At 42.5% G+C, this 27,743-nt stretch overlaps 2 protein-coding genes across 2 annotated transcripts; one reads left to right on the forward strand and one right to left on the reverse strand.

Annotated features, from left to right (window-relative positions):
* Positions 1-1,847: 1,847 nt before the first annotated feature.
* Taf9 (TBP-associated factor 9) lies at positions 1,848-15,159 on the reverse strand. The gene is made up of 6 exons (XM_065431579.2): positions 14,868-15,159; positions 14,642-14,778; positions 14,440-14,571; positions 9,142-9,205; positions 4,964-5,122; positions 1,848-2,166 (listed from the first exon to the last, which is right to left on the reverse strand). Exons 1-6 carry the CDS (start codon positions 14,983-14,985, stop codon positions 1,880-1,882), a joined length of 897 nt encoding a protein of 298 aa, XP_065287651.1. The 5' UTR covers positions 14,986-15,159; the 3' UTR covers positions 1,848-1,879.
* Positions 15,160-16,010: 851 nt separating this feature from the next.
* On the forward strand, positions 16,011-22,207 carry LOC135901753 (sepiapterin reductase-like). The gene is made up of 3 exons (XM_065431580.2): positions 16,011-17,044; positions 19,023-19,169; positions 21,371-22,207. The coding sequence occupies exons 1-3, from the start codon at positions 16,489-16,491 to the stop codon at positions 21,487-21,489; spliced, it is 822 nt and encodes a 273-aa protein (XP_065287652.1). The 5' UTR covers positions 16,011-16,488; the 3' UTR covers positions 21,490-22,207.
* Positions 22,208-27,743: the final 5,536 nt, after the last annotated feature.

The raw sequence follows: 27,743 nt of genomic DNA on the forward strand, positions 1-27,743 counted from the left end.
AAATAACAATACAAGTCGGTTTTGGCACTTGGTAGAGCAGTAAATGAGTTCAAAAGAACTGTGATTGTTTTGCAATATATGTGTTTCTATATAATTCTTCCAGAGCTAATTAAAAAAAAACACTACCAGAAATCTTTATTTTAGACTTTCGTTTGTTTACTTGTTCTTGGCAATGTTCTTCCTGCACGAGTACATTTGATGTGGTTCCTTGTTTGTCAAATAAATAAGAGGTGCATCTCACAGGTGTACCCGTGAGATACACCTTATTTCATTTCCCTTTTGCGGGTTTATGCATCTTTATGGCGAACGGTAGGGACTATTCACGTTTGTACTAGTGAAAGTACTCCCCCCCCCCCCCCCCCACACACACACACATTTCATTCTCATAGAAATGTTACCTTGGGTTGGGCCCCCTTCGAAAAAAAAATTGTGGGTACGTGCCCGCTGCAGATGCAACCATCCCTGTGCGATATACGCCCCGCAATAGTCTGTCTGCAATGTCCAAACCTGGAGAAGGATGTATGTCGACTTAAAGCGCTAGGCTAGCAAATTCTCTCTGCAGATATTCTTCCGATTGACAACTGTAAAATATGCGCCGCGGTAGCTCAGTGGCTAAGTTCTACTGCTCAGAACGAGGCCGTGGATTCGATTCCCAGCCGTGACTTATATTTAGGTGCACCTTAAAGAGCCCCAAGTGGTCAAAATTAATTTGGAGTGTTCCACCACGGCATCTCCTGTATCCCCAAATTTGCTCTGGGATGTTGAACCCCATGAATTAATCAATCCTGAAAACTGCAATAGTACATTTGCTTCACCCACACATTATATGAAAGTTGTTCATAAGTTCCACATGCATTCTTGGCTCACTCAAGGACTTTCATAATGCTGGCAATGCTGCATTCCCGTAAGGCATCTCTGGTTTTTGGCTTCCATTGTGAGGGGTAGACAGACATGGGCAGGCACAGGTGTTCTCCAACTATGTGTCTCACAATGTTGGTGTGATGGCCACAGTCATACAAAGGGCGGACACAGTCCAGATCAAAGGTGGATTTTCCAGCTCCACTTTTTGTTGACATTGATCTCAAGTAATTATGAAAGTCTTCGCATTCCATTGAAAAAGCCAAACAACAGCGCTGATTTGTCCAGCGCAAGCAAGATGAGATGACATTAGCTCTTGTTCATGTCACCTCACCTGTGTGCTATTCCTCCTCATATAGTCAGTGTTTGGTCACTGGCAATGCATCAACAATTTCCACTTTGTTGTTTGCATACAAAATTGTGGGAAAAGCTACAGTATATGTGTACACATGCCTAATTACAGCCACTAAATATGGTAGCCCAATGACTGCTGTATATGAACTGCTATTGCCTGATGTCAGCCGACAGCAGTTCCAAAAATGTTCTCCAGGCATCACCGTACAACCGCAAAAATGAAATTACAATTTGGACTGAGGTGACAAAAGCCTGGTTATCTGTGTGATGAATGCATCTGTGCACCAAGAGGCAGTCTGGGGCCCCTCATGCATTACAAGTTATCCACTTTGTTCCATGCTCTGTGAAGCACTAAAATCAATGGTGCCCACCTTTTTGTGTGCTCAGTATTTGAATAAGAGTATTTCACAAATGAAACACAGTGACCTAATGGGTTTTATGAGGCATTCATCAATTCATATAAAATTTCTCACTTTTATTTAAAAGGATAGCTCACAGACAGTTGCACAGGCGCTGATTCAAGACAGCGTGCAAACTGGTTCAGCTTGAAAGAAAAAAAAAAAAAAAAACAATAACCTTATTAGCTGTAGTCCCTGTTTCTGTAACCACTGTGTTTTGCAAAAAACAAACAAACATTTTCAACAGTGAACAAATGCCCACCATTTATTCATTCAATAGCATCATAGTCATCGTCCTCTTCACGCTTCCGCTTTTTGTCATTGATTTCAGAGGGTGTTTCACTCTTAATGTTGATGATAGGCAGCGGCACCGATGGCTGAGTTGCAGGTTCTGTGGTAGCTGTGGTGATGACAGGTGCAGTGGTGACAGCTTCAGTTGCAGGCACTGCTGCAGCTGTGGTGGGAGCCGGCGGTGCAGGCTGCGGTGCGGCTGTCACTTGCACAATTGGTGTGGGTGCTGCTGATGACACTGCTGTACTCACATTGAGGGGTGGGCCTGCAGTCATTGAAGGGTAATTTAGAAGAACAAACATCTAAAGTCACAGCATATGAAGCTATTTTCTCAGTTACATTTTTTCGTAACCTTACAATCTACTGACAAGCTTTTGTCAGCTTTGGTACACTCAATTTTGATCATGTTTGTTTTAATGAAAAGCTGAATGTTTAGTGAGTGCAAAAGGGTGTAAAATCTTACTTTGGGAAGTTAAAATGTTACAGAAATGATCAAATAGGAAAAGTATTTCTTTTCAGTCATTCAAATGAGAACAATGAAGCTTCATAACTTTAATAATAATAATATTTGGGGTTTTACGTGCCAAAACCACTTTCTGATTATGAGGCACGCCGTAGTGGAGGACTCCGGAAATTTTGACCACCTGGGGTTCTTTAACGTGCACCTAAATCTAAGCACACGGGTGTTTTCGCATTTCGCCCCCATCGAAATGCGGCTGCCGTGGCCGGGATTCGATCCCGCGACCTCGTGCTCAGCAGCCCAACACCATAGCCACTGAGCAACCACGGCGGGTGGCTTCATAACTTTTGTTCTAAGAAAGCGAGAACCATAAAATTACTCTTGTTTCAGTCTTTGATATCTGCAAAATACAATGACATTTTATTCAGCAGGATCTGTGAAGCCAGTTTACTTAGAATGTGACCAAATGATGTTTTCATGAATAATAAGTTTAAAAATTAGTGGCATGGTCTACATAAAAACTGAGTTCATAATTGATATGAGCACATGAAAACACACATTCACTGAAGTTTTCATCATCCTACCTTAAATAATAAAGCACTTTATGTCTAAAACACTCTTCCAACGTTAACTGGGGATGTCTAGCTCAAGTCAGGCCCTGGGTGAAATACATGATACATAATGATGAGCAATTTGCACTTGCAGTAAGCTGTCAGATTTGGGAGACACTGTTGAGTGTTTCTGGGTAAGATCATGCAAGTCAAAGGCAAAGACGCACTGCAGTATGTAGACAAACACCACAAAGAAGCTGGCAGAACTCGAACAGATGATGGCTGCCATTACAAGAAGTGCAAAGCAGAACTTTTGTCAAGACTTTTGAGCAATGAAATTTTGAAATTTTTATATACCGTATTTATTTGAATCGAGACCGACTTCAATTATAAGGTGACCCCCTAAAGTCCGAAGCCAAAAAAAATAATATTACCTAGAATGCAGGCCGAACAAAAAAAGCGAGGACAGCGTTCACAAAATGCAAATGGCATTTATTGAATCTGAACGTGCAGAGCTCATTCAACGTCGTCGTCGCTACTAGACTCATCGCTGTGTTCCTTGTCACTGTCACCTTCAAACAGTGCACTATCTTCGGTACCATCAAGCGCATTAGATACGCTGCACTTTTTAAAGGCACGCATGATCAAAGTACCTGGGATGTCGCCGCATGCTGCAGCTACCCAGCCCGCCAGCTGCGATAGCGATGCACGTTTGATGCGGCCCATTGCCGTTAGCATGTGATCTTCGTCAGTCAACCAGTTTGTGTAATATTTCTGCAGACGATCCTTGAAAGGTTTGTTGATGCAGACATCAAGTGGCCGCAATTGGCCCATCATGCCGCCCGGTATGACAGTGAGGTCCGTGTTCGCTTGGGCAAGCGCAGCCTTCACATTGTCGGTCAAGTGCCCACGGTAAGAGTCGACGACAAGGAGCGAGTTCTTTGTCAAAAGGGCTCCTGGACGCCGTCGCCACACAATATTAACCCACTGGGATTGAGGGTTAGCCTCCCAACCCCCGCCACCCCTTAACCCCATCAAGGACACAATAAAGTTTTATCTCTCTCTCCACCATCGCACCCGTCGTCCACCCGTTCTCATTTGCGGCACAATGACATTTCTTGGAAAAGTTTATCGAGCAGGCAGTGTCTTCCTTTTAAATATCATATAAGGAGGTGGTTTATGTCCATCAGCTGTTCAGCACAGCATCACAGTAGCGCGCTGCTTCTCATAGCCTGCACAGCGCACCTTCACCTCCTTGGCACCCTTTTCATTCACGGTGTACGCCACTGGCATATTAAAATACACAGCCGTCTGGCCAAGGTGGTAGCCTGCCGCTTCTCTCTTTCGCAGCACGTAGCACTGAAAAGCTATCGGCTTTTCTTCGAAATCGCTTGGCAGCTTCTGGGTGATTAAAGTGCGACGTCGGAGGCTGAAGCCAAAGCGCTTCATGGATTTCTGAGCCAGCCCAGGCTGGCTTTGCATCGAGGTTGCTCCGTATCTGTGCTATCTGAAACTATTGAAAATTTCATTGCAGTCGGCCTATAGAAGGATGCTAAATAAAATTAACTATATTAAGTTTAAAGAAACAGATTGATTATTACTGAAGAAAATGAAGGCTTTTTGTAAGTTTTACACCAAAACCTCAGCGCCGGTGCGTCAGCGTGACGTCATAGACTTTGAAGTAATTTCTTGTACTTGGGTCATTTAGATGCAGAAAAGCTTCTTGAAGATTGCTATGGTATTTCTCTGTCTTTCTTAGAATGCAACATAGTCCTTTACCAGACAGAACAATAGGCTAGACAGAAGCAGGTGCTGTTGAAAATGCATCATGTCACGGCAAGATGGTGTGGGACTTCAAAGTGTCATTGCCATCTGCATTAAGTTTTTATATCTTTTGGGATGACGAATCTTCCTTTTACGGCAAGAGCAGCTGGTGTACCACTACAGAAGCGCAATTTACTAGTACAGTTTAACTTAATATCTCTGTTCAATATCTCTATTTAGGTACCTTTACTGCTTCAAGTGATAGATCTCATAAAGGGGTGACTCACGTTGAGAGAGTTTGATGATGGGAGTCGGATGCGTTTTGTTGGTTGTGGCAGGACGAGACACAATTGTCACTGTTGGTGCAGCTGCTGACTTGCTGACGACAGCCAGTGTAGCACCTGTCTTGCTGTTAAGGCTCAATGCAGGTGTGACTTTTGATAAACCTGTAAGAGAGCAACTTCATAAGGTGCTTTTCACAGACATGTAGTTCAGCCCCACCAGAGAGAGAGAGAGAGAGAGAGAGAGAGAGAGAGAGAGAGAGGTGCTGAATTTAATAAGACACTAGAGAACACCAATCCAATGGATTGCATAAGCATGAATTAGCACAAGGAATGAATTATGACATTAATGTTTTTAATCACCTTTTAATTAAACACCTTTAATGCCTCATGGTGTGAAGGCAGCCAGCACAGAACATCACAGCAGCAACAGAGGTAAGAAGCACACAAGGACTTCTTCCGTGCTTATTAACACATCTCACTTACATCTTACATTTATGTGTAAACAGGCACAATGCATAATGCATTTCATGTATAGCCACTAGCCTGCGTTTACAAAGAAACAGTTCTCTTAGTCACATGTTTGTTGCTGCAGCTTTTCAGCTTGCTTTGCCATATAATATTTAATCACAGTTCTGAAGGTAGCACTTTTCCTAGTTTGCTTAAGAAGGCAAAAGTAATTCCTGTCTTTAAAAAAGGTATGATAAATCATCATCATCATCAGCCTAGTTAGGCCCACTGCAGGGCAAAGGCCTCTCCCATACTTCTTTAACTACCCTAGTCATGTACTAATTGTGGCCATGTTGTCCCTGCAAACGTCTTAATGTCATCCGCCCACCTAACTTTCTGCCGCCCCCTGCTACGCTTCCCTTCCCTTGGAATCCAGTCCATAACCCTTAATGACCATTGGTTATCTTCCCTCCTCATTACATGTCCGGCCCATGCCTATTTCTTTTTCTTGATTTCAACTAAGATGTCATTTACCCACGTTTGTTGCCTCACCCAATCTGCTCTTTTCTTATCCCTTAACGCTACACCCATCATTCTTCTTTCCATAGCTCGTTGCGTCGCCCTCAATTTCAGCAGAACCCTTTTCGTAAGCCTCCAGGTTTCTGCCCCATATGTGAGTACTGGTAACACACAGCTGTTATACACTTTCCTTTTGAGGGGTAGTGGCAACCTGCTGTTCATGATTTGAGAATGCCTGCCAAACGCACCCCAGCCCATTCTTATTCTTCTGGTTATTTCAGTCTCATGATCCGGATCCGTGGTCACTACCTGCCCTAAGTAGATGTATTCCCTTACCACTTCCAGTGCCTTCCTACCTATCATAAACTGCTGTTCTCTTCCGAGACTGTTAAACATTACTTTAGTTTTCTGCAGATTAATTTTCAGACCCACCCTTCTGCTTTGCCTCTCCAGGTCAGTGAGCATGCATTGCAATTGGTCTCCTGAGTTACTAAGCAAGGCAATATCATCAGCGAATCGCAAGTTGCTAAGGTATTCTCCATTAACTTTTATCCCCAATTCTTCCCACTCCAGGTCTCTGAATACCTCCTGTAAACATGCTGTGAATAGCATTGGAGAGATCGTATCTCCCTGTCTGACGCCTTTCTTTATTGGGATTTTGTTGCTTTCTTTATGGAGGATTACGGTGGCTGTGGAGCTGCTATAGATATCTTCCAGTATTTTTACATATGGCTCATCTACACCCTGATTCCATAATGCCTCCATGACTGCTGAGGTTTCGACTGAATCAAACGCTTTCTCGTAATCAATGAAAGCTATATATAAGGGTTGGTTATATTTTGCACATTTCTCTATCACTTGATTGATAGAGAAATAGAGATTGAAAAAAGATTGAGATAGAGATTGATAGATTGATTAATATCACTTCTTCTGGCGTTACCTGTGGGATTTCGAATTCCTCTAGGCTATTCTCTCTTCCACTATCGTCGTGGGTGCCACTGGTACTGTATAAATCTCTATAGGACTCCTCAGCCACTTGAACTATCTCATCCATATTAGTAACAATATTGCCGGCTTTGTCTCTTAACGCACACATCTGATTCTTGCCTATGCCTAGTTTTTTCTTCACTGTTTTTAGGCTTCCTCCGTTCCTGAGAGCCTGTTCAATTCTATCCATATTATAGTTCCTGATGTCCGCTGTCTTACGCTTGTTGATTAACTTGGAAAGTTCTGCCAGTTCTATTCTAGCTGTAGGGTTAGAGGCTTTCATACATTGGCGTTTCTTGATCAGATCTTTCGTCTCCTGCGATAGCTTACTGGTTTCCTGTCTAACGGCGTTACCACCGACTTCTATTGTGCACTCCTTAATGATGCCCATGAGATTGTCGTTCATTGCTTCAACACTAAGGTCCTCTTCCTGAGTTAAAGTGGAATACCTGTTCTGTAGCTTGATCAGGAATTCCTCTAGTTTCCCTCTTACTGCTAACTCATTGATTGGCTTCTTGTGTACCAGTTTCTTTCGTTCCCTCCTCAAGTCTAGGTTAATTCGAGTTCTTACCATCCTATGGTCACTGCAGCGTACCTTGCCGAGCACGTATTAAGTGATTAGTGAGTGAGTGATTATTAAGTGAGTGAAATTAAGTGATTTAACTGACACTATTCTACAACTTTCGCTAGTTCATTGTTCAGTTTAAAGAGTAAGGTTAAAAAACTATCAGACATGGAAATATTGGTATCATCAGCATACAAAATAGCATTAGAAAGGTCAAGAGCATCGGGTAAATCGTTAATGTAAATGCAAAACAAGGGTCCCAGTATTGAGCCCTGTGGTACCCCTTGATTAACTTTCAACTCGGAATAAGCACCGCCTACACAGACTGTTTGCTTACGGTCATGTTAGTAATATTTAAAAAAAAGTTAAAGCTGGGCCTGTTATACCTAAGATTCTAGTTTGACAAATAAAATGGTATGATTAAGAGTGTCAAAAGCTTTAATAAAATCTAAAAATACTGTGCAAACAAATTTACCTCTGTCAGTAGAACACCTTATGTAATCGGTTAATGCAATAAAAGCTAAGCTGGTCGAACTGCCAGGACAGAAGCCGAATTGGCAAGATTTTAACAATTTAAGCTTTGTTAAGTAGCTGTTCATACGTTTCAGAAATAATTTCTCGATAAGTTTACTAATGGAGGACAAAATAGAAATTGGGCAATAATTAGACACCATAGATTTATCAAAAAAAAAAAGGTAAATCTCTGGTGTCTAATTATCGCCCAATTTCTATTTTGTCCTCCATTAGTAAACTTATCGAGAAATTATTTCTCAATTATCTCAATTTTGTTGTGCACTATGATGTGAATATGTTTTACGTATCCCACAAAAAATGCAAAACAAATTGATTAGTACTGAACTGGTTGATAAAACATAATTATAATCCCTATGTCTAAACTTTTTGACAATACGGTTACAATGCAGCTTCAATTGCTGCCACAACTCGTGGCCTTCTTTTGAAACAATGTGGCAGTTCTCAATCCAGTTAATGTTTACACACATTGTGCAGTTCAGCCTGATATTATTGCGGCCTCTTGCTATTGGAGTGGAAGCATTTGGCTATGCTCAAGAGCATAATTTTGTCTGTTAATAATCTTGCATGATCAACTTACACAACACAGTTTTGTGAAGCACGAGAATACTTCAATAAAGAGTGGCTGAACTGCAGCATTTGCATATACTACTGTTGCTGTCAAATTGATCAATAGAGTGTTAAAACAATAATGAATTTTCAAGCTGCTCTGTGTACATGCACATTGTAATTTCGGCAGGCATTCTGCTGATATGCAAAGCATGCCAATTGTAATTTCACATTCATGTAAAAGGTTATCAATCTATTGTTCACAGGCATTAAATGAGAAAGTGCTCCTGGGGTTGCAAATTTAAAATAGCACAGAAGCTTTTCCTCTCGTCAACAAAGGTGTGATGCTTTCGTTAACATTTTGCAACACCAAATAGCAGCAACTACTACTGATAACCTGCATCTCATTGAATAAAAAGAGAAGATTGGTGAAGCTTAATGTGCACATTTAGTAACATGAAAAAATAAAAGTAAATGAACACGCAGAAAACCACTATTTTATTGACTGTCTTTTTATTGTGTCTGTTTTACTTTTCCTTTATTGTTGATTGATATCAGTAATGAGGCTTTCAGAAACACTCACCTGCTGCGCTGTTTGCTTGCATAGTTAGCCCTAGCTGTGGTGGAAGACCAACCTGGATTCTCGGCTGTTGGAAGGACAGAAAAAAAAAAGCAAACTGTGAGCAAGCTATAACAGCAAGAACTTCTAAAGAGCATAACTTGAATCCTGTATTGCTATGAGCACATGCTGCCACATCACTCCCGCAGCTGCTTTGTAACGTGACATGAATGGACTGTTTCCAAAACTGCATTGATACTAGATAAGTTATGCAATTTATTTCAGCTACAGGCTCTGAGATTTTAACAACACACACCTCTTGCCACTTGGCAACTCCATCCAAGCTACAACTATTTATGACCACAGTCATTAACAGATACATTTTTACATTCAATTGTTGGTGTTCTTTTATAGGAAGTTATATTTCAAGTACTAATTTGAGTGTGCCTGAGCAAGTGCGGGACTATCGCAACAACATTACCTAACCTCTCATTGTTTGATTTCTTAAATTATTCTATTTTGCTGTAGAAAAACACCTGAGTTGCACCAAAAGCACTTGTAGGCGATGTCTCAACATTAAAAAATTAGTTTTGTACCATTTGCTATACCAGGAAGAAGTTCGTGGGTTTGTTGTCCAAAACTGAAACAGTCATCCAGTGCAAAAGAATGCCTTTATATCTGCAAGCTGCGGATATATCCGCGCATGAAGCGGTAATGGAGCGCAACGCTAAGTTGCAGTTTAATCAAAACATTGCAATCACAACCATTCAAGTGCGTAACTGTGAGAGTTAATCTTCCCCCGAATCACAGAAGGTTGTCAGCATTCGGGGCTCAATTCACGTCGAATATGTGAAGTTGCACTGTGCAATATTTCGCAGTCAATTGGAAAAACGCTTACAGTAGGGTCATTTTAAAGACCACCCGGTATGAACGCTGAGCCCATTGTAAACTTGTATGAAGAACTTATGGCGACACAAAATGATATTGTACCCCTAGGAGGTGACCTTAATGCTCCGGACGTACTGTGGAATGGTGAAGAACCCACATTTTTCAGACTCATCATTGCACGACACCCTGGGAAGCTTTGTTAACAACTTAAACTTATCTCAGTATGTGTTAGAGCTGACAAAGGTATGCTCAGGCTCATCAAGCGCTCTGGATCTTCTATTCACAAATGAATCTACCATTATAAAGGATACAACATGTGCGCCTGGCATAAGCTACCCCAAAATATTTATATCTTCTTTCAAGTACCTGCATCGGCATAAATGTAAATAGTCGCAAAGAAAAGTGTACTTCTACAATCAAGGCAATTAGGACGCAATCCGGGACGAGCTAGACCTTCTTTTATTCCACGTTTGATGCAAAATGCAGTAGTCGTGACGTCAACGATGCATGGTTGCTCCCGAGATCTAAAGGCCTAACTTTGATGGAATAACACGTCCCAACTAAAATATTTAGCTTGAAGAGACAAAGGGATAAGCCATGGATGACGCATGAAATTCGCAGCATTATTAATAAAACATGCCGCTTCTTTGTTCGCTTTCGTAAGGTCAAACAAGTTGCCATCCCAGATAAAATTTCCGGACTTCAGTGTTTTTCATGAGCAAAATTCGTCAAGCCAAAAAAAATTTCTTTGAGGATATGGAAGCTTCCATAAAACGTAACAGCAAATCAATTTGGAAATTTGTTCGGCGTAATTGTGAACAAGATATAGGTATACTGCATCTTCTTACAGTGTACAGAACTATTACGGATAATGAACACAAAGCTGTCGCCCTAAATAATTACTTCAAATCAGTGTTTTGGGCAGACTCGCCCAGAGATAGTGCCGTTTTGCCAGATGTTAACACAACTGATGGACGCAATTTCACTCTCTGAAGAAGGAATCTTCCTCCTCCTGAGTGCCATAAATCCCAGCAAAGCAAATGGCCCAGACGTGGTATCGAACCGCATTTTGAAGGAATGTGCATGCCCCAGGAGTTGCCTTCTCCATCGCCTGTTTGCACTTTTGCTGAACATGGGAACAGTTCCAGACGAATGGAAAGTTGCAAAAGTAGCAGTTTATAAAGAAGGATCTAAAAATAATGTTGAAAATTACAGCCCAATTGCTGTTATGCGAAGCATCAAAAATATTGGAGCATATCTTGTATACCAACATAGTCAACCATCTCAGTGAGCACAAGTATTTTTTCCAGAACCAGCATGGATTTCGCCAGAGCTTCTCTTGTGACACACAATTGGTTGAATTTCATTTTGACCTTGTGTCTGCAATTGATGAAGGATTGGTGGTAAATTTCGTTTTCTTAGACTTCAGGAAAGTGTTCAACCAAGTCAGTCATGGTTGCTTATGCTACAAGCTAGCCCACCATGGTGTTCCTGAAGATGTGTTTAAATGGCAGGAGAGCTACTTTTCTTCTCGTAGTCGGCTTACCATTGTCAATGGTTCGAAATTGTCATCAGTTCCTGTCACGTCTGGAATACCGCAGGGATCGGTGTTAGGCCCTTTGACGTTCTTAATCTTCATCAATGACATATACAAAAAAATTACCGTATTTACTCGCATAATGATCGCACTTAAAAAAAAAATTGACGCAAATTCAGGGGTGCGATTACTATGTGGGTTAAATTTCCCGAGAAAAGAAACATCTTTTTTCATCCCGTGTTTGCTGCGGGATGACAACGGGACAACAAGCAGGCAGCTGCTGCTGTCAGTGCGGGACACCAAAACAAAAATGGCGGCCGGCGGAGCAAGCCGAACGCGATTATTTTTCTTCTCGTGAGTACATTACGCGCATTGAAAGTTTCTTCCGTATCAGTAACGAATAGTATTGTTAATATCGGCAAGTTTGTGACAATAATGTTGCCATGTGCACTTTAAGAGGACAGACCCCCCCCACTGTGATGCTCTCGGAGCAAATACGGGTTTTTGTAGTAAATAAATAAGGAAATAAACAAAAAATATTTCTTACTTGGTGTGCTTTTCATTAACTTATTTGGCTTATGATGCTTTACAGTGATAAAGCCAGTGTACAGTTATTCAAAAGCTTGTTTCAATATAATCAAACAATCATTTATTTACTGTGCCCAGGAACAACCATGATATATGAGAGGTGGCGCATGCATACACCGAAAACACACAAACTGCAGGGGAATAAAGTAAAAAACATCAATAAAGAGAACAATTTTGAAAAGAGTGTACATATAACAAGGTGCAAATACAAAAGACAAAGGAGGAGAAGGGCAGTTGAACGATATGTGAAACTAATACACAACAATGCAAAGCTCGGAAACAATGACAGCAAGTTATGAAAAACACCTGAGATCATGAAAATAAGTGTTATAAAGACTCGGAGTTCTGTGGATGGTTGAGTGTTGGTGATGACAGGCAGAAACAAGGGAAGGTTCATGTTCTCTGGTGACCTTGCGGAGAATACGAAACTTGCTATACTGCTGCGGAGTTTGGGGCTGGTGAGGATACCGTGAAGGAGTTGGAAAAGAAACAGAAGGTCAGTGCCATTACATCAACAGTGCAGTAAGGGCAATGACAATAATCCAACAGAGCTAGAACAAGCTCCAGTGTCCGTGTTAGCAAAGTGGGTATGCTAATGCTTAGAAACTTTTTCTGGACGCGATCTATAATGTTGGATCTAGAAATGCTATTCCAGACGACCGACGCACATCCGAGTTGAGGAAGACAGATTGTTGTACAACTTGTGAAAGAGTGTAGGAGAATTTAATTCCCTTGATAGTCTGCAAGCAGAGCCAAGAGAGCACATACCCCGCATTACAATATGTTTAAGGTAAGCAGAAAAGTGTAAGGTTGCATTAAAAAGTATACCGAGATCATTGATCTTACAGACCTCACACAATGGTACAGAATCTACAGAAGAAGAAAAAGAAATGCTTGCTGCTTTACGTGTGAAAATTATGACCTTGTTTTTAGCAGCATTTAATGTAAGGTTATTATTTTGCACCACTCAGAAAAAGAAAACAGGTAAGTGTGTAGGATGCAACAGTCATCAACAGTATGAATTTCCTTAAAAATCTTGATTTCATCGGCATATAGAAGGAACAAAATTCCAAATAATGGAAAGAACATCCTTAAAGAATACTTTTAACTTGATAGATGCCACTATTTTCTACGTAAACAGAAGACGTTTGGCCATTGACATTAACATAACATGATCTACCAAGAAGATAACTGTGTAAGAGATGGAAAATTGACAGGTCAACACCACAGTGCGTAAACTTGATCAGAAGCACTGAGTGGCCGACTACATCAAAAGCTTTGCAGAGGTCACAGTAAACGGTGTCAACTTGCTCACTTTGAAGCACCGGCATGGAGATCTGTGTCATGAAACCCGCGAGACTTCCGATAGTGGGGCGGCTGGTGTGAAATCCATGCTGATCAGGTATCGATAAGTTTTTCACAGTAAAAGACAATATGTTGTGATGGGCAAGCCCAAAAACCTTAGATGTAGCATAGAGAAGACAAACAGGGCAATGATTCGAGACACTGATGTTACAGCCAGACCTAGATACAGGAAGAACATGAGCAGTCTCCCACATTTGAGGGAAAGTAGAAGTATTCAACCAGTAATTAAACACAGATGTCAATATTGGAGAAATATACTGCTGTAAGCTTTTAGAATTGCAGAGAAGATGCCATCAGGGCCGCAGGATTGAGAAGTCTTCAAGTGCTTAAGTCATTGGCTGATGAGCTTTTTAGTCAAACGACGCAGCACAAGATGTAGGAATCGTCTTTTGCCGCTGGGCGACATCAGTGTTGAAACCTCAAGCTTTATATAATAATAATAATAATAATAATAATAATAATAATAATAATAATAATAATATGTGCCCAGTTGACAAATGAAAGCTGCCACTGGGTACAACATCAGCACTTCTTTTTATATGTTTTAGCATTTTCCTAGTTTGTAAAAAGCAAAAAACCATTGCGCAGGTCAAACAGAATGCCGATAACAAAGCTTGCTGCCAATTTGAGGTCCAGCGCTTTACAAGCTTTTCATGTTCATGCAGCTTCGGCAGAGAGCTAGGAAATGAACTTTTCATAACGCTTGACGAATTCAGTCCTTTCGTGTGGTATTTGCACTATAAATTAGCCACCGATAGTTGCACACGCCGGGGAGGGTATGTATGCATGCATGTATGTATGTATGTATGTATGTATGTATGTATGTATGTATGTATGTATGTATGTATGTATGTATGTATCATATATATATATATATATATATATATATATATATATATATATATATATATATATATATATAAGGCAACTCGATGTCCGCTCACCTTTTTCGCAGACTTCAATCGATAGTTGCAAGCAGTAAGGCTGTACCTATCAGGCGGAAGACGGGGTCCAGCATTCGCTTTTATAAGTGGTAGCGGCGTGCTGTTCTTCTGACGCGCGATTTCCATCAATAGCTGGAAAAGAAGCATGAAGAGCAACGCTTATACAACGACTACGCCGCGATAGACCGCGCTAACAACATACGTCTCTCGGTGGCGGCGACGTGAACGTTTTTTCTGCTTGCATCTGAATAGCCAAACGCACGTCATCGACGTCAACAGCTCTCTTCTTCGCATGGTTCGAAAACAATCTGGCGTCCTCGAGGATATTCGTAACATAACCTGAGTGAGATTAGGGGAAAAAAGAAAGATAAGTTAAGCCCCACACCTAACATATCCCAACGTCAAGTACCACCAAACGAACTACTCACGGTAAGTGAACTCCAGCATCTGATTTATGACTCTCGGTTCATAATCCAATATCCCCATGTCCTTCAGTATTGCACTCATGACTTGGGCATCCTTCGGTGTGCTTTTCGGGGCCGCCATCGTATGGCAGTTATATGGATAACAAGCGACAGCCTAGAATGAAGCACCATGCGAGCTAAAACACTGGTTTAAAAAACGAAGTGTGAACAGAGGCACAAGCTGGCACAGACTTCCAGCCCACCAGCTACACTAGCGGCCATGCTAACAAGCCGACAAGTGACCGGATTTACACACCGGAAAATGATGATGCTGCTGCTGCTGCTGCTGCTGCCGCGCAGCGGAGCAGGTCAAGTGGATGGGCGTCTGTTCGCAGCACGGAAGTCGAGGCGGAAAGCCCATGAAAAGCCTGTCAACTGTACGGCTGCTCGATGAAAACGCACGTTTCCATCAAATGAATCATGGCTCATTTGCGGTGCTCCGTACAGGGAGCTCACTATGACAGGAGTGGCTACTGGTGTCAGTTGTGCTCTAGATAGTCGAATCGGTCGCTACACGAGTACCTCAGCTTCATGCCTGCTTGTCCCATGACAAAATCATCCACCTAGAAAAAAATACTGAACAGACGTTTGTTTTGTTACCACTGTGCGTGCCGTGTCCCACTCTCGCGCGCAGGTGCGCTGACTAGGACAATATCACACGAGCACTCTCACTCACATCAACTTTAGGGGTTTGTCATGATGTTTAGTTAGTTCTGTGCAGCAGATCAGCGACGTACGGTTTTGTTGTTTTGGTCGCTTCGCAGGCAGAGCGTCATGCACAAGTTACCCGCTCCTGGAACAGGCGACTTCGCTCCCTGAAACGCTGCTTTCTACAGATGACAGGTGGCAAACCAAGTTTATGCTTCCGCCGTCGCGGCAGCGTATCCCCATAGAATAAAGAAACAACTTGCATCCCCATAAGCGCAGGCAAATTTGCACTATTTACTTAGAGACCAGGCGCCTCATTAACGAAGTCGCGATCATTATGCAAAATTTGAACAAAAACAGTGCAGCGGTGAGCTCAAAATCTTTTTTTGAACACGCACAGCCAAATATTCAGGACCCTATATACATATCATATCACATAAATTTGGTTAAATTGATCATGATGATAGTGATCTGAAAGAAAAACTTTTGATTCTGCTTTTTATTTGGTCAGGCCACGCTGTCTGGCCACGATGTCTGCTTGGATTCCTCTTTTTTCTCTCTCAACGCAGAGCATGCACCGGAAGTTGCCTCCCATTCATAACAAAACGGAATGCTTGAATTAAAAATAAAACACGAACGTTCATTAAGAGCACTGCTGAAGAGGAAAATACAACCGCTGAAGCCACACCATGGGTGTTCCGTGGCCAAACTGTTTCTGCTCGATCATTCAGTGTAAAGACAGTAAAAATGATAACGGCACCACACCGGCGCCAGTTCTGCGGTAGACGATAAAAGCAAAGGTTTAGGGCGCTTGCCACTTGGAGATTAGCGTGGCAATCTTGGCTTACTTTGCGGTCGCTCGCAGTTAAAAGAAAAGGCGTTGAGAGGTTGAAAGTCGCACGGACGAGCCAGTGGGGCGGCGCAGTATTTCCACGTGATGGCGGAATCAACAGGTGACGCAGCAAGCCGCCGTACTGGCGCCTTCTGGAAGAGAAAATATTATGTGATAATAACTGGTGCAAGCGTTGGAATAGGAAGAGCTGTAGCTCAAGCGTTCAGCCAAGAAGTCGCCGAGAAATCTGTGTTTGTCATCACCGGTCGCAACGCCGAGAATCTCAATGAAACCAAACGCCTTGTCGGCCAAGTTGCTCCTGGCGTTGAAGTCATTGCAGAAGTTATGGATCATTCCAAGGCCACTTTTGATGATTACCGGAAGCTGATAACGGACACATGGGCCAAGATATCTGAGGCAGACGGCGTTGTGTTGGTTCACAATGTAGGCACGGTCGGTGATGTGCACAAGTATGCAAGCGCCTTCACTGACGAGAAAGAAATTGACGACTACTTCCACCTCAACTTAACCTCCGTTATGACGCTGACTTCAGCCTTTCTTGAACAGTTTCCAAACAGTTTCACCCTTTCTCGAACCATTATCAACATTTCATCACTTGCCGCTGTAAAGCCACTGGCTGGGGCAAGCATTTATTGCACTGGTAAGAAAAAGTATTTGCGCCAATTGTATTGAAAATCACCATGCACGCAATAGGAAATAAGTAGTAGTGAGATTAAGAACAAGTAATTCTGCACGTGTTATTCTATCCGTTAAGGCTATATAGCAATCATAATGGACTAATCTGTTAAATTTAGTTAAACCGCGAATAAAAATCATGTTTGTGGGCAATATCTGTAGTTTTCCCTGTTTTTTCCATAGGTTTAAGTTGTGTTCTTCAACTGTGAAAAAAAAAAATAGCATTTCTCCATGTGCTCAAATTCATCCTTTTTAAGCTAGTCCAAGTTTTTCAATTGTGTCAGAGCAAACGAAAAAAAAAAAAAAATACGGACATCAATTCTGTGTATAGATTATTAAGCTGTAGCGTTCTCTTGAATATCATTTAATGAGATTGTACTGGGTAAACACTCAACGAAGGAGCTTATTGAAAATCACTTTGCTGCTGCAACCTTCCTTCCCATCTTCCTTACCTTGGGAATTGATGCTGCTGCATAGCTATAGTGCTCATAAGTGCATCCATATGATCACCCAGAATAGTTGGTAGCCAATGATGGGTCATTCATGCAGCTTTGCCCAAACTCTTCTATCATGACTGATGGTGCACTTATATTCACTTAAAATGGCTGCATTGTGAAGACAACTGTCAAGTCTGTTCCCCATAACTTATCATACTTTCAGACTGCCCTTTCTTCTTTTGTAACATTTCTCAATTGTGTAATTTCCTGTGTACAAAAACAGTTCTTTGTTTAGGTGTTAAATTACTGACAAGTTTAGGATTACCAACCACTACAGGCAGCACTATAACATAGCAGTTTATATTCTCAAAGTTTGAAGACAGAAGCAATTTAGTATGTGAATGAAGAATTAATTATTATAAAGAACTGTGCTGTCACAGGAGTGCTGTGTCGATGTTGGCTTCTTTATTTCAAATGAAGCAATACTTCGCATCTATTTTGCCTTATTAGCTACACATAAAATTGTAGCTTAGTATGAGTGACTACAAGAAAAACAAATATGAAAATGTTTACTTTGCAAAAAAAAAAAGATTCTGCCTGTTAATAACGCGGATTTCAATGCTGCTAGCTGTTTTAAAGCATAATATCATTACAATAGAACTCCTCTGTATATTTCATATTCTGAGCTCATTTTAAAATTTAGATGCTGCTTTTCAGAAATTTCTAGTGGCTACCGCATCATTGACACAGAAATTTAGTGCTTCTAATATGCAAAATAGTGATGTGTACGTCCCAAAGCTTTATAGTGATTATATATTAGTCATTCCAACATAATCTCTCATACATTTTGAATCAATATCAACCTTTAATTATACTTCTTCATCAAAGAACTTTTGAATGAGTTTCTATAAACCTGTGATCATCACCGGGTTTCATTATATTTGTATATTTTGGAGTCTAACTTTTTTTAGCATTTTTATATATATTTTTTTCGAATTCTTTTGTCATGCTTTTGCCAGGTGAGGGTGCCAAAGGTCGTTTGTAGTGAACAATTTCAAATATAAATCTTCGTTTAATGACGAAAACAGTGCTAATTTCAATCAATACGAGACACAATCTTTCCATCGGCGAGGCCATCTCGAGTCATGTTCTGAATAGTTGTCTGTCCACTTAAATCGTTTGCCTGTGGTAGTGTTATAGTTGACAGGTCTAAGTGATAACTTTTTGATTACGTGCCTATATATACAGCCTTTAATATGGCATTACATGATAGTTATTGCCATACCCATTTACTTTTATTGAGATGTCTCTTTTGTTTAAATGATCATTGGCAAATTTCTTGGCTTGTGATTGTATACTAGGTGCAGTGTACCTACACACAATATCAGGATGTTGAGCTAAAAAATCAGGATATTGAGCCTAAAGTACTCTTGCATCCAATATTAGTGGTCATGAATGTTAGAAGACACTGTATATATAACTTTTTTCTTGTATCATTCCTTACAGGGAAAGCTGCTCGACAGATGTACTTCAAAATTATTGCAGCAGAAAATCCATCGGTGACAGTTCTCAATTACTCACCAGGCCCTGTAGACACAGCCATGCATCAAGCATTGCACCACGGAGTAAAGGAGATTGCTGCTGTGGCAAAAGGTAACATCAAAAAATGCATCCATGTACACACACTTGTGCTTGTACACATGCGCACTTGTGTGCACCGAAATATATTTACAAGTGCCATTTTCACATGTTATGGAGGCAGTTTCATATTGCTTGAAATTTATGCCCATTTCAAAATCTGCACTAATTCTTCTATAGTGCAAAAGAGTTAAGCTTATCTTGTTCCTGGTGCCTTGTCTACAGATGTTTTATTTGTTTGACTTGGACAGGATTAGCCAACTTATTCTGTTCAACACAAAGTACACATAGCAGCTAACATTGTTGTCTCTGCCCAAATAATAATTATTTGAAATGGTTCTAACTTCTAGACATCAAATGCTAATTGATTAACTCTTGTACACATTACTCGGCATTGAACACACAGAAAGAAGTGAGTTCTGCGCTGATTTAGTGTATGTGTCTTATGTGCCCTCTCAATGCATATTAAGTGCTATGCGTGGCTTACATTAGTAATCTGCTCTGCACTTGTGTTTCAGCCTTAAACACCAACACATTTGTTGCTAATATGGTTTAGTTCTTTGTTATGCCATTAATACAGCCTTGTTTTTAGGCTCCACTTGGCAGTTATATTATTGATATTGCTTTCTTGGTTGCAGAGCAAAACTGTATGTTAGACAAAGGATGCTGCTAACGGTTTTCAGTACAATTCCCCCAAAAAATTTTTGTGAGTGAGAATAGCAAATGCCTAAAGCTGTTAACATTATTTCAAGATTATATCCTTCTTTATACATGAAGTAGCTGAGAGAACACATGACTGAATGCTAGAGGTTCTGACGGCTAGCACCCTGAGTAACAATATGCTTGTATGAATGAAGAATGCACTTAATGCTTAACTATCTAGTATTTTCCGCTCTCACTACCTGTATGTGTGGCATGTCAATTCACATATAAAATAGTTCTGATGCTTGCTTCATATACATTTTTCAGTGGACACTTCATGCTTCTTAGGCTTTGTGTACCTTCGACATTCCTTGTAGAACATGCTATAGCTTGAATATGAGGATTTGTGGGAACGTACATAGCGTTTCATGGGGCTCCTCATTCTCGAGTGTAGCATTAGCCCAGCAGCCTAGAGCTGGATCTGGTAGATCCGCAAGAAGGGCCTGGGTAGTGACAAAGTGGCATAGAATGCAAGAACAGGACATTTATATACTGTGTTATGGAAAGGGCAGCTTGCTCCAATTTCCATAATCTGCTAGGAAAAAAATGTTATGATTCTCTCCTTCAATTAGGTGGACTGCTTTTATGCCTTCCCAGGGACACTCTCACTCAGGAGAGGGAAGGAACTGTTAGCCGAAGCATGTGTCGCTGGTGCTCACTTGTCATGTATGGGCTTGCTGTGCCCTAGGTGCCGTGTTGGAGCCTTTCTGAGTCAACCGTCACTTGCTCTCCCACACATAATGTGAATTAGAGAGAAAGGGAGTACGTTTCACACAGACGCACAAATGCATACACAGACCACTATGCACGTGGACATGATACTACTGAAAATGTGGTACTTTCAGTATTCTGAAGTGTTCAAAATGTCTTATCTTGGTGTCATTTTTGGCTGTGTGACAAGAATGTTCATTCCAAGGGCCATAAGAATAACGCCTTCAGAGTGCCTGGCAAGTGCGGTGCAACTCATTTTCATTCTTTCTTTGGCAGCCACTCTCAAGTCACAAACAGCGACATACTGATATTTTCTAAGAAAGAGTATATAAGACTGGTTCAACAGCGCTAAGTCTGGTATCAGATATCACTGACCTATCAGGTCAAAAATATGTGGATAACTAAGAAGCTTGAGGAGAATCTAAAGTTAGTGCAGTAAGCAACAGAATTACATATGATAGGCATAATGTTCAAATGAAGGCAAAATATTCTAGTTGAGATTAAGAATAATGGGGTTGGAAAGATTGCACAATGCATAATGAAAATAACTGGTGGCCTATAAGAGCAGCATAATGGCTGCCATGGGTAACGAAATATTGTTGAGAGCAGCAGATGATTAGACTAGACAGAGAGCGATAAGAAAATTACAGACATAGGATGGCTTTGGTGGATATAAAACTGGGGTAATTGGAGGTATCAGGATACCTGTAGGATTTGTTTGTCCTTCAATGAACTTGTTCAAAGGTGGTAATGATGCATTGAATGGCATGAGTTCGATTTTTTGAGTGCCTTTGATCTTTCAGGTGCAAAGGAATCTGGTATGCTTCTGACTCCGGATGCTACAGCTCTTCGTCTGGTTCAAATTCTTGGGGCTCAGGAATTTCAGTCTGGGGATCATGTCGACTACTTTGATCGAACCTAATGCGTTGAGAATGTCGTGTTCATTCTATGGCCATTTGTTTTGCTCGGCATTTCTTCCGGGGTTACAATTTGTAACTGTTTTTTCAAACTGAACTAGACGTGCATTAAGGATATTGATGATTGATCATATTACATGTGGTTGATGTAAGCAAAGCATCAGAAGCGTATGCATGGATGCAGGCACAATTAAAAAGCAACCGCAACTTTTTTGTCCTTTGCAGTAAACATTAAGTAGCATTATCTTGCTTAAGTTGCCATCCCTTATTATTATTCTTAACATTACAATGCAGTGATGATAAGCAGTGTGTCACAAACAGGCGTAATTTTGTTGTTGTTGCTTTTGTTTAACGTCTTTAGTGGCATGCACTTCGTGTATGAACCAAGCTCACACTGTTCTGTTTTTATGTGGAGAGAATACTTAAGGGTACTGATTGTTTTACTGTAGTCTTGCTTGGTGCAATATTGCTGCTTATTACAATATATATTTAGTAGCTTTAGGCCACCTCTTGTTATGCTACTTAGTGCCTTTTAAATTGCTGTGGCTACATTTTCCCAGCTTATTCATGGTTGTGCTGGCAGCAGTATGCTTTGCAGTTACTTGAAATGTGCTTGTTGATTGTGCCAATAAAATGTGACAATACTTGATTGTATTACTGTGCCAATAAATTGTGCCAATACATGATGGCATTGCTGTGTCAATAAATTGTATCAATATACGATTTGTTATGGAGCAGTCATTTGACCTGGCACCGATCTTAGCACAGACAGGTAATTTGGTGCACTGACAAGCACTCTTGGTGCAGTGTTGAGCATACATTTATAAACCATATGGTCGTAATTTTAACTGAAATAGACAATATAGCAGAGCTGGCTTTATGCACACAATAATTAAAGCATTTGGGATAAAAACTACTAAACTATTCTCATTATTTTTTAAAAGTGGCTTTTTTCCTTTCTTCGTACATCGCATATCTCTATCATTTCGACTTGCAACAGGGGTTTGCACATTCGGCACACTTAAAGCAAGCAAGAAAGATAAATTCATATGTATGCAGATCCAAGGCATATTTTTTAATCTGCATAAAGGGAAGCTTTCGTGAAGTGGTTTATAATACGGTATAAATTTGCGCATAGCTGCGGTTTTGGCATAATGGAAACATGCGCACACCCATATGTGCTCTCCCGCACCCATAGTACGCAATGTGACGACTCTTATATTGGCTTTCCGTATTTCTTCATTCTTCTTCTTTAGTTTAAATGTACTGGCTGCTCTTTAGCTGAGCCCCATTGTGGGTATGTGCCATAGTATGGAAATTACAATCATGAACACGTGCGGCAATCATCTCAAATACCTAGTTGGCGTTGGCGCGATACGTACGGCCCTCTTCTTCGCTGATTCCCCGTTTTGGGTATGTGCCATAATTTGGAAACCATAATAACACGCAGCGATTTTCTCAAAGAGCTGGTTGGTGTTGGCTCATATGTAACGTCTGCTTCTTGGCCAATCCCCCATTGTATGTGCCATATATAGTATGTAAATAACCATCATTATCAGCACTTAGCGACCATACAATGTAAACGTCCCACTATGACTAAAACCCCTCCATCCAAGCGCCACCGCCGCTCCTTTAAGTAGCGACAACCTTTGATGTGCGCCGCCTTTTCCCCTCACATCAAATCCGGTTCCGGCATTTCCGGTTCCGGCGTTTCCGCTTCCTGGAGTTGCGCTGCCGGAATTTCCGCTTTGACTGCCGATGGTGAGACGCCCGCGCGTGCTTAGCAGCCGGTGCTAATCTGAGTAGCTCGAGCTCTAGCCCATGGTCTTACACCATGCTCTAGCCACTCCACCGAGCGTCATCCGTGTGCATCTGCGCGCTTGTGCGTACGCTGCGCCCGCACGCTTTGCCCGTCGTCCCCTTTCGCTCTGCTTGCAGTTTCTAGAGCTGTGGCAGTCACCATAAGAAGAATGCAAAGGGCAAAAGCTGTTATTGGCCTCGAGATCCACCACTGGAAAAGCTGGCGCCACGGTCGGCGTGACGTGCTATTAGGGATCACGTGGACATAGCGGCCGCGTCGGCTGCTTCGAGAGCGCCGAAGCGAGAAACGAGAGTTTAAATTCCCTCGTACGCTGCGGTCCTCATTTAGTGGCGAGATATTCCCGCTTCGAGTGTCTCCTTTACAACGCTTGAAAGCACTATAATAGGTAGTGGCTGCCTTTGAAAGCGCGCAACATGGTAGACTACTGCTCGGTGCCGCAGTGCCGGACATACGCAACGGAGCCCGGTGTCAGCCTTATTCACACGTAGCCGCAGGACAAGAAGCTGCGTGAAGCTTGGCTCGCGAAACATAAAACCGGCAAACAGTCATCGTATACAACTCGGGTATGCAGCAAGCACACAGACACGAGGAAGATTTCTGCTACGGCGCCGGGTCTGCGATGTCCGGAAAACGCGCGCTGAGACGCTCGCCCGAGTCGGCTGCCCGACTAATGTCATGACGGTTTGGTCTATGAACTTGTCGATGCTATAGATACTGGCAAGTTCACTGGAATGGAAAGGGAGCGGTAAGACGCACATTTAAAAAAGTAATGGCATATGGTCATGTTTGTACGTGTTATGAATTAATGCACTGGATTACAAAAAAGAAGCAGCGGAAATCGCACGCTGAGAACACCGATAAACATACAGTGCGACGCAACTCGAGAAATAATGTAGAAACGTCCAAGAATTTTGAAAAAAAAAAAGATTGAATCGTCGCGACGGCACATCACAGTCCCCGTAGGCGTCGAAGTCTCTAAAATGAAATTATTTTGAACAGCTCTGATAGCGCCCACGCAACAATGGTTGCTTGTATACTGTCAAATGCTCATATTCTGCGGCCTAAAGCTCATCGCACGGTGCGAAAACGCGCTCACAGCGAAAGCAAAACATTGTGCGCGGACATGCATGCAGACGCGCAGTCAGTCACTGCGAACCCGTGCGATCGCTGCATTGAGGCTTCATTCTGTTATGCCCCATCTGGTTATACAGACAGCCCACTCTAACAACATATTTCACATAGTTTACTCTCAGCGTTTGGCTACCTTTCACGCAAGAAGCCGGTTCGGGAGACTCCATCGCGGCGACCACACGCAGTGGCGTTCACTGTACGTATTCGGTAAAGAGATGGCGTTTGTAAACGATTCTGTGCTTTCAGTTTGCCGAAGATTATTATTTAGACAGTAAAAAACTTCTCTAGTTTCGAAAGTATTTACAGAAATGTCCGGGAGAGCTCGCGCGTGGTGTTTTCAGTGAGCGCTGACAGCAAAACCTATGAGGAGCGCGCCGCGTGATCCCTCATACTACGCCAGCGAGGCGCATCCGATAGATGGCGACTCCGTAACTCCTCGCCGCCAATATTCCGCTGAAATAGTAGTTCGCGGTCGCTGTTTTCCAAATGCACGAAAAATGCTTTGCGTGCTTTTTTGGCCCTGAAAAAAAAAACTGCAGGGTTTAGTGACCCTTTCGGTAGAGTCTTTTATCAACGGCGTGTGAAATGCACGTGAATGACATGCATCTCAGCCTCGCTTCTCTTTCCAATCGACTAGCCATATACAGCTTGGCTGTAAAGCATCGTGATCGAGCTAGTGCCTTACCTGCCGCGCCTCGGCCGAAGTAACCCGTCGTGTTTGGTGTTAGTTGGATACAAGCTGTGATAGTTGTCTTATGCCAGGATTGGGGGCGCAATCCCATCGCTCGTAATCAGTTGTCAAGATTGGAGTCGGGCATGCATTAGAAGGTAGCTGGCCCATGCCGTCGTCCAACTTATCCACGCTGAGGACGTTGTTGAAGGGAAGGACTGCTCCTCATCGAGAACGAGGAATATGGGTTTACTTACAGTATCTACATCAGGATGTTGCAGTTCATCAGTCTAGCATGACTGCGAGAGAAAGTGCACTGAGCAGCCGCACAACAGCGGCTTATAAATACTCGGTCCTCCCTGGATCCCAAGGTGAGGGAAACGTTCGACCCGTAGACGAGCCGCCTCTTCGCGAGGGATTACACACACAGGTTCACGGTCCTCCCCCCCCCCCCCCCCCTAGGGCAGAGAGCCTTCGCAGAACTCGGAGCTGACCCCTTCAACGCGGCCGCCGTGGTGTCCATTGTCTTGCTTCTTGAACGGCGCGTGGGAAGGGGTCTCCGTAGACGTTCCCGCGGCAACTCCGCCGCTCATAGGTCCGCGGTGGCGGGTTCAGGCACAAAGCCTGCTTCGTCAAACTCGGCTCCAGCGACGGAGAGTCGAGGACGCGCGTATTGTTCTCCACACACAGTCGACTTAGTGACGCCGTGGCTAGAGGTTTGCGGTGGCGTTCCAAGAAAAGTTTGCCGCCGCTGTCGCAACTGGCCGGCAAAACTTGCACGTTGCCACCTCGGCAGGCCATTCCTAACAGCTAAAACTTGCATGTCAGCGGGCCGTCCTTAACACTTAGCGTAGATAAAGTGCACGGATGCTTCTTTCTTTTTTTTTTGCCACAATACTTATCATCACGAAAGCGAATTGACAGCGCCAGTGCAAGTGTTAAAGGTGCGTTTTGTTTCGTCCCAGTCGCCATGTCTTTCTCTGAATTTACGCCGGTGCTATGATCGGTGAAACCGGACAGCATTGGATGGAGGAAATACTTGAAGGAGTGGTGGATGAGTTTCTCAGCGAAGTCCCGCTATTACGTCTTCCACTTCCGCAGTATCATCAAGGTGGGGCACCAGCACACAGCAGCAGCCGAGCACGAAACTGGCTGGATGCGACTTTTCATGCCAAATTGGCCGGCCAGGCCACCTGACCTCTCTCCACTCCATTTATTTCTTTGAGGTTATGTGAAAGATCGTGCTTACATGATCGAGACGGACGTCAGATTAGTTCAAGGCAAGGATAACGGATGTCTGCCGTCGAATTCCAGCGTCGGTCATCAAGAAAGCCACTGGAGACGTGATAAAGCGAACTCAGTACTGTGTAGCTGCAGAAGGACACACCTATTCTAACATGTTTTCTAGGCAGCAGCTGGTGTTCAACGGCGCTTACGTATTCATAGATAATAAAGGCACACTGAAATATGATATATTCTTTAGTTTGTTCTTCATGCAGGCGTCCGATTGCCAATCCGGTTCATTTAGAAATGCTATATTTACTTTCTTGAACGCATCGGTTTTGCCTTTTCTCTACACGTGAGTCGCGTTGCCCAGTCTGTTTATTTCGCTTTTATTTTTTCCCCGACCCTGTTTTTGCAGCACGTATACATGCTCATGAAAAATAAAACCGTCACTTTAATTTGGCTTTGGTCCGAAGCAAATTTCTGGCGCGAAATATAGCTGCGCGCGCACTCTGTCCATGCTGTGCGAGAAAAGCCGGAATTTTGAAACATCCTGTGCCTATTACATTGCTTTTCGCGTTTCGTGCGTGGTCAGAGTGGCGCTTCGGCCGCGTTATCAAGGGGCTTTTGTTATCAGTGGGATCGGTCGGCCTTGAGAGACGGATAATAAGTGTGACGTGGATAGGAAGGAATAGCTGCAAAGCCGCGAAACCTGCTGTTGGTGCTCCTTCCGTACCATTACTAAGGTGATGTGCTGCCTCTTCGGGTTTGCGAAAGGCAGTGCAGTTGCTTTCAATAAGCTTATATGAGGGCGCTGCCTTATGGTGCGGGCGGGAGCGTATCACGTAGTATTTTTCATGTTCTCAATCGGAAAAAGATTGCACGCAATTAGTGCGTCGCTGAAGACACAACAGTTAGATGTCATTCGGGGGTGCGTGGGGGTGTCTACAAATGCCTCATTGACACTTTGATAACTAGGACAGTACTTCTCGAATTAGATAATTTATTGCAATTGTCGAATTAAATTTCTGGAACGAAAGAATTACAGTCGGCTACTCCACTGTACTGGAAACATATGTGCACTAGATTTTCTTCGAGCAACGCAATTCTTAATTTAAGTCTTTGTGCATGGTAGTGGGGGCACCCTGCATAATTCACTCAGTAACCGAAATTGGGCAAAGCCGGATTCACTCAAAATCAGAATAAGCAGCAGTCACGCGCAGCAGCGCTTATACTCGGACTCACAGAATAAGAAAAAAAAAGACAGAGCGAGGCTGCAGTTTCGCCAGAAACGCGAACCAGTATATTAGTGATAGTGAAGTATACGACAATTACACGAAAGAATATTACACCACCGAGAGACGCCATATTCTTGGTAGTGGGAGAGGACCCAGGCTGTGAAATTCAACTGT

This window comes from Dermacentor albipictus, chromosome 1 (assembly GCF_038994185.2).
Source record: "Dermacentor albipictus isolate Rhodes 1998 colony chromosome 1, USDA_Dalb.pri_finalv2, whole genome shotgun sequence".
Classification (NCBI taxonomy): Eukaryota; Metazoa; Arthropoda; class Arachnida; order Ixodida; family Ixodidae; genus Dermacentor; species Dermacentor albipictus.

Excerpts from the sequence above, each read along its gene's own strand:
- Taf9 (XM_065431579.2), bottom strand. The coding sequence starts at position 14,985 with ATGGCGGCCCCGAAAAGCACACCGAAGGATGCCCAAGTCATGAGTGCA. Across the intron at positions 14,572-14,641 it reads CGTCGCCGCCACCGAGAGAC|CTATTGATGGAAATCGCGCG; the intron begins GTATGTTGTTAG and ends CTTCTTTTCCAG. Across the intron at positions 5,123-9,141 it reads GCAAGCAAACAGCGCAGCAG|GTTTATCAAAAGTCACACCT; the intron begins GTGAGTGTTTCT and ends GCTCTCTTACAG.
- LOC135901753 (XM_065431580.2), top strand. The coding sequence starts at position 16,489 with ATGGCGGAATCAACAGGTGACGCAGCAAGCCGCCGTACTGGCGCCTTC. Across the intron at positions 17,045-19,022 it reads GGCAAGCATTTATTGCACTG|GGAAAGCTGCTCGACAGATG; the intron begins GTAAGAAAAAGT and ends CATTCCTTACAG. Across the intron at positions 19,170-21,370 it reads GATTGCTGCTGTGGCAAAAG|GTGCAAAGGAATCTGGTATG; the intron begins GTAACATCAAAA and ends TTGATCTTTCAG.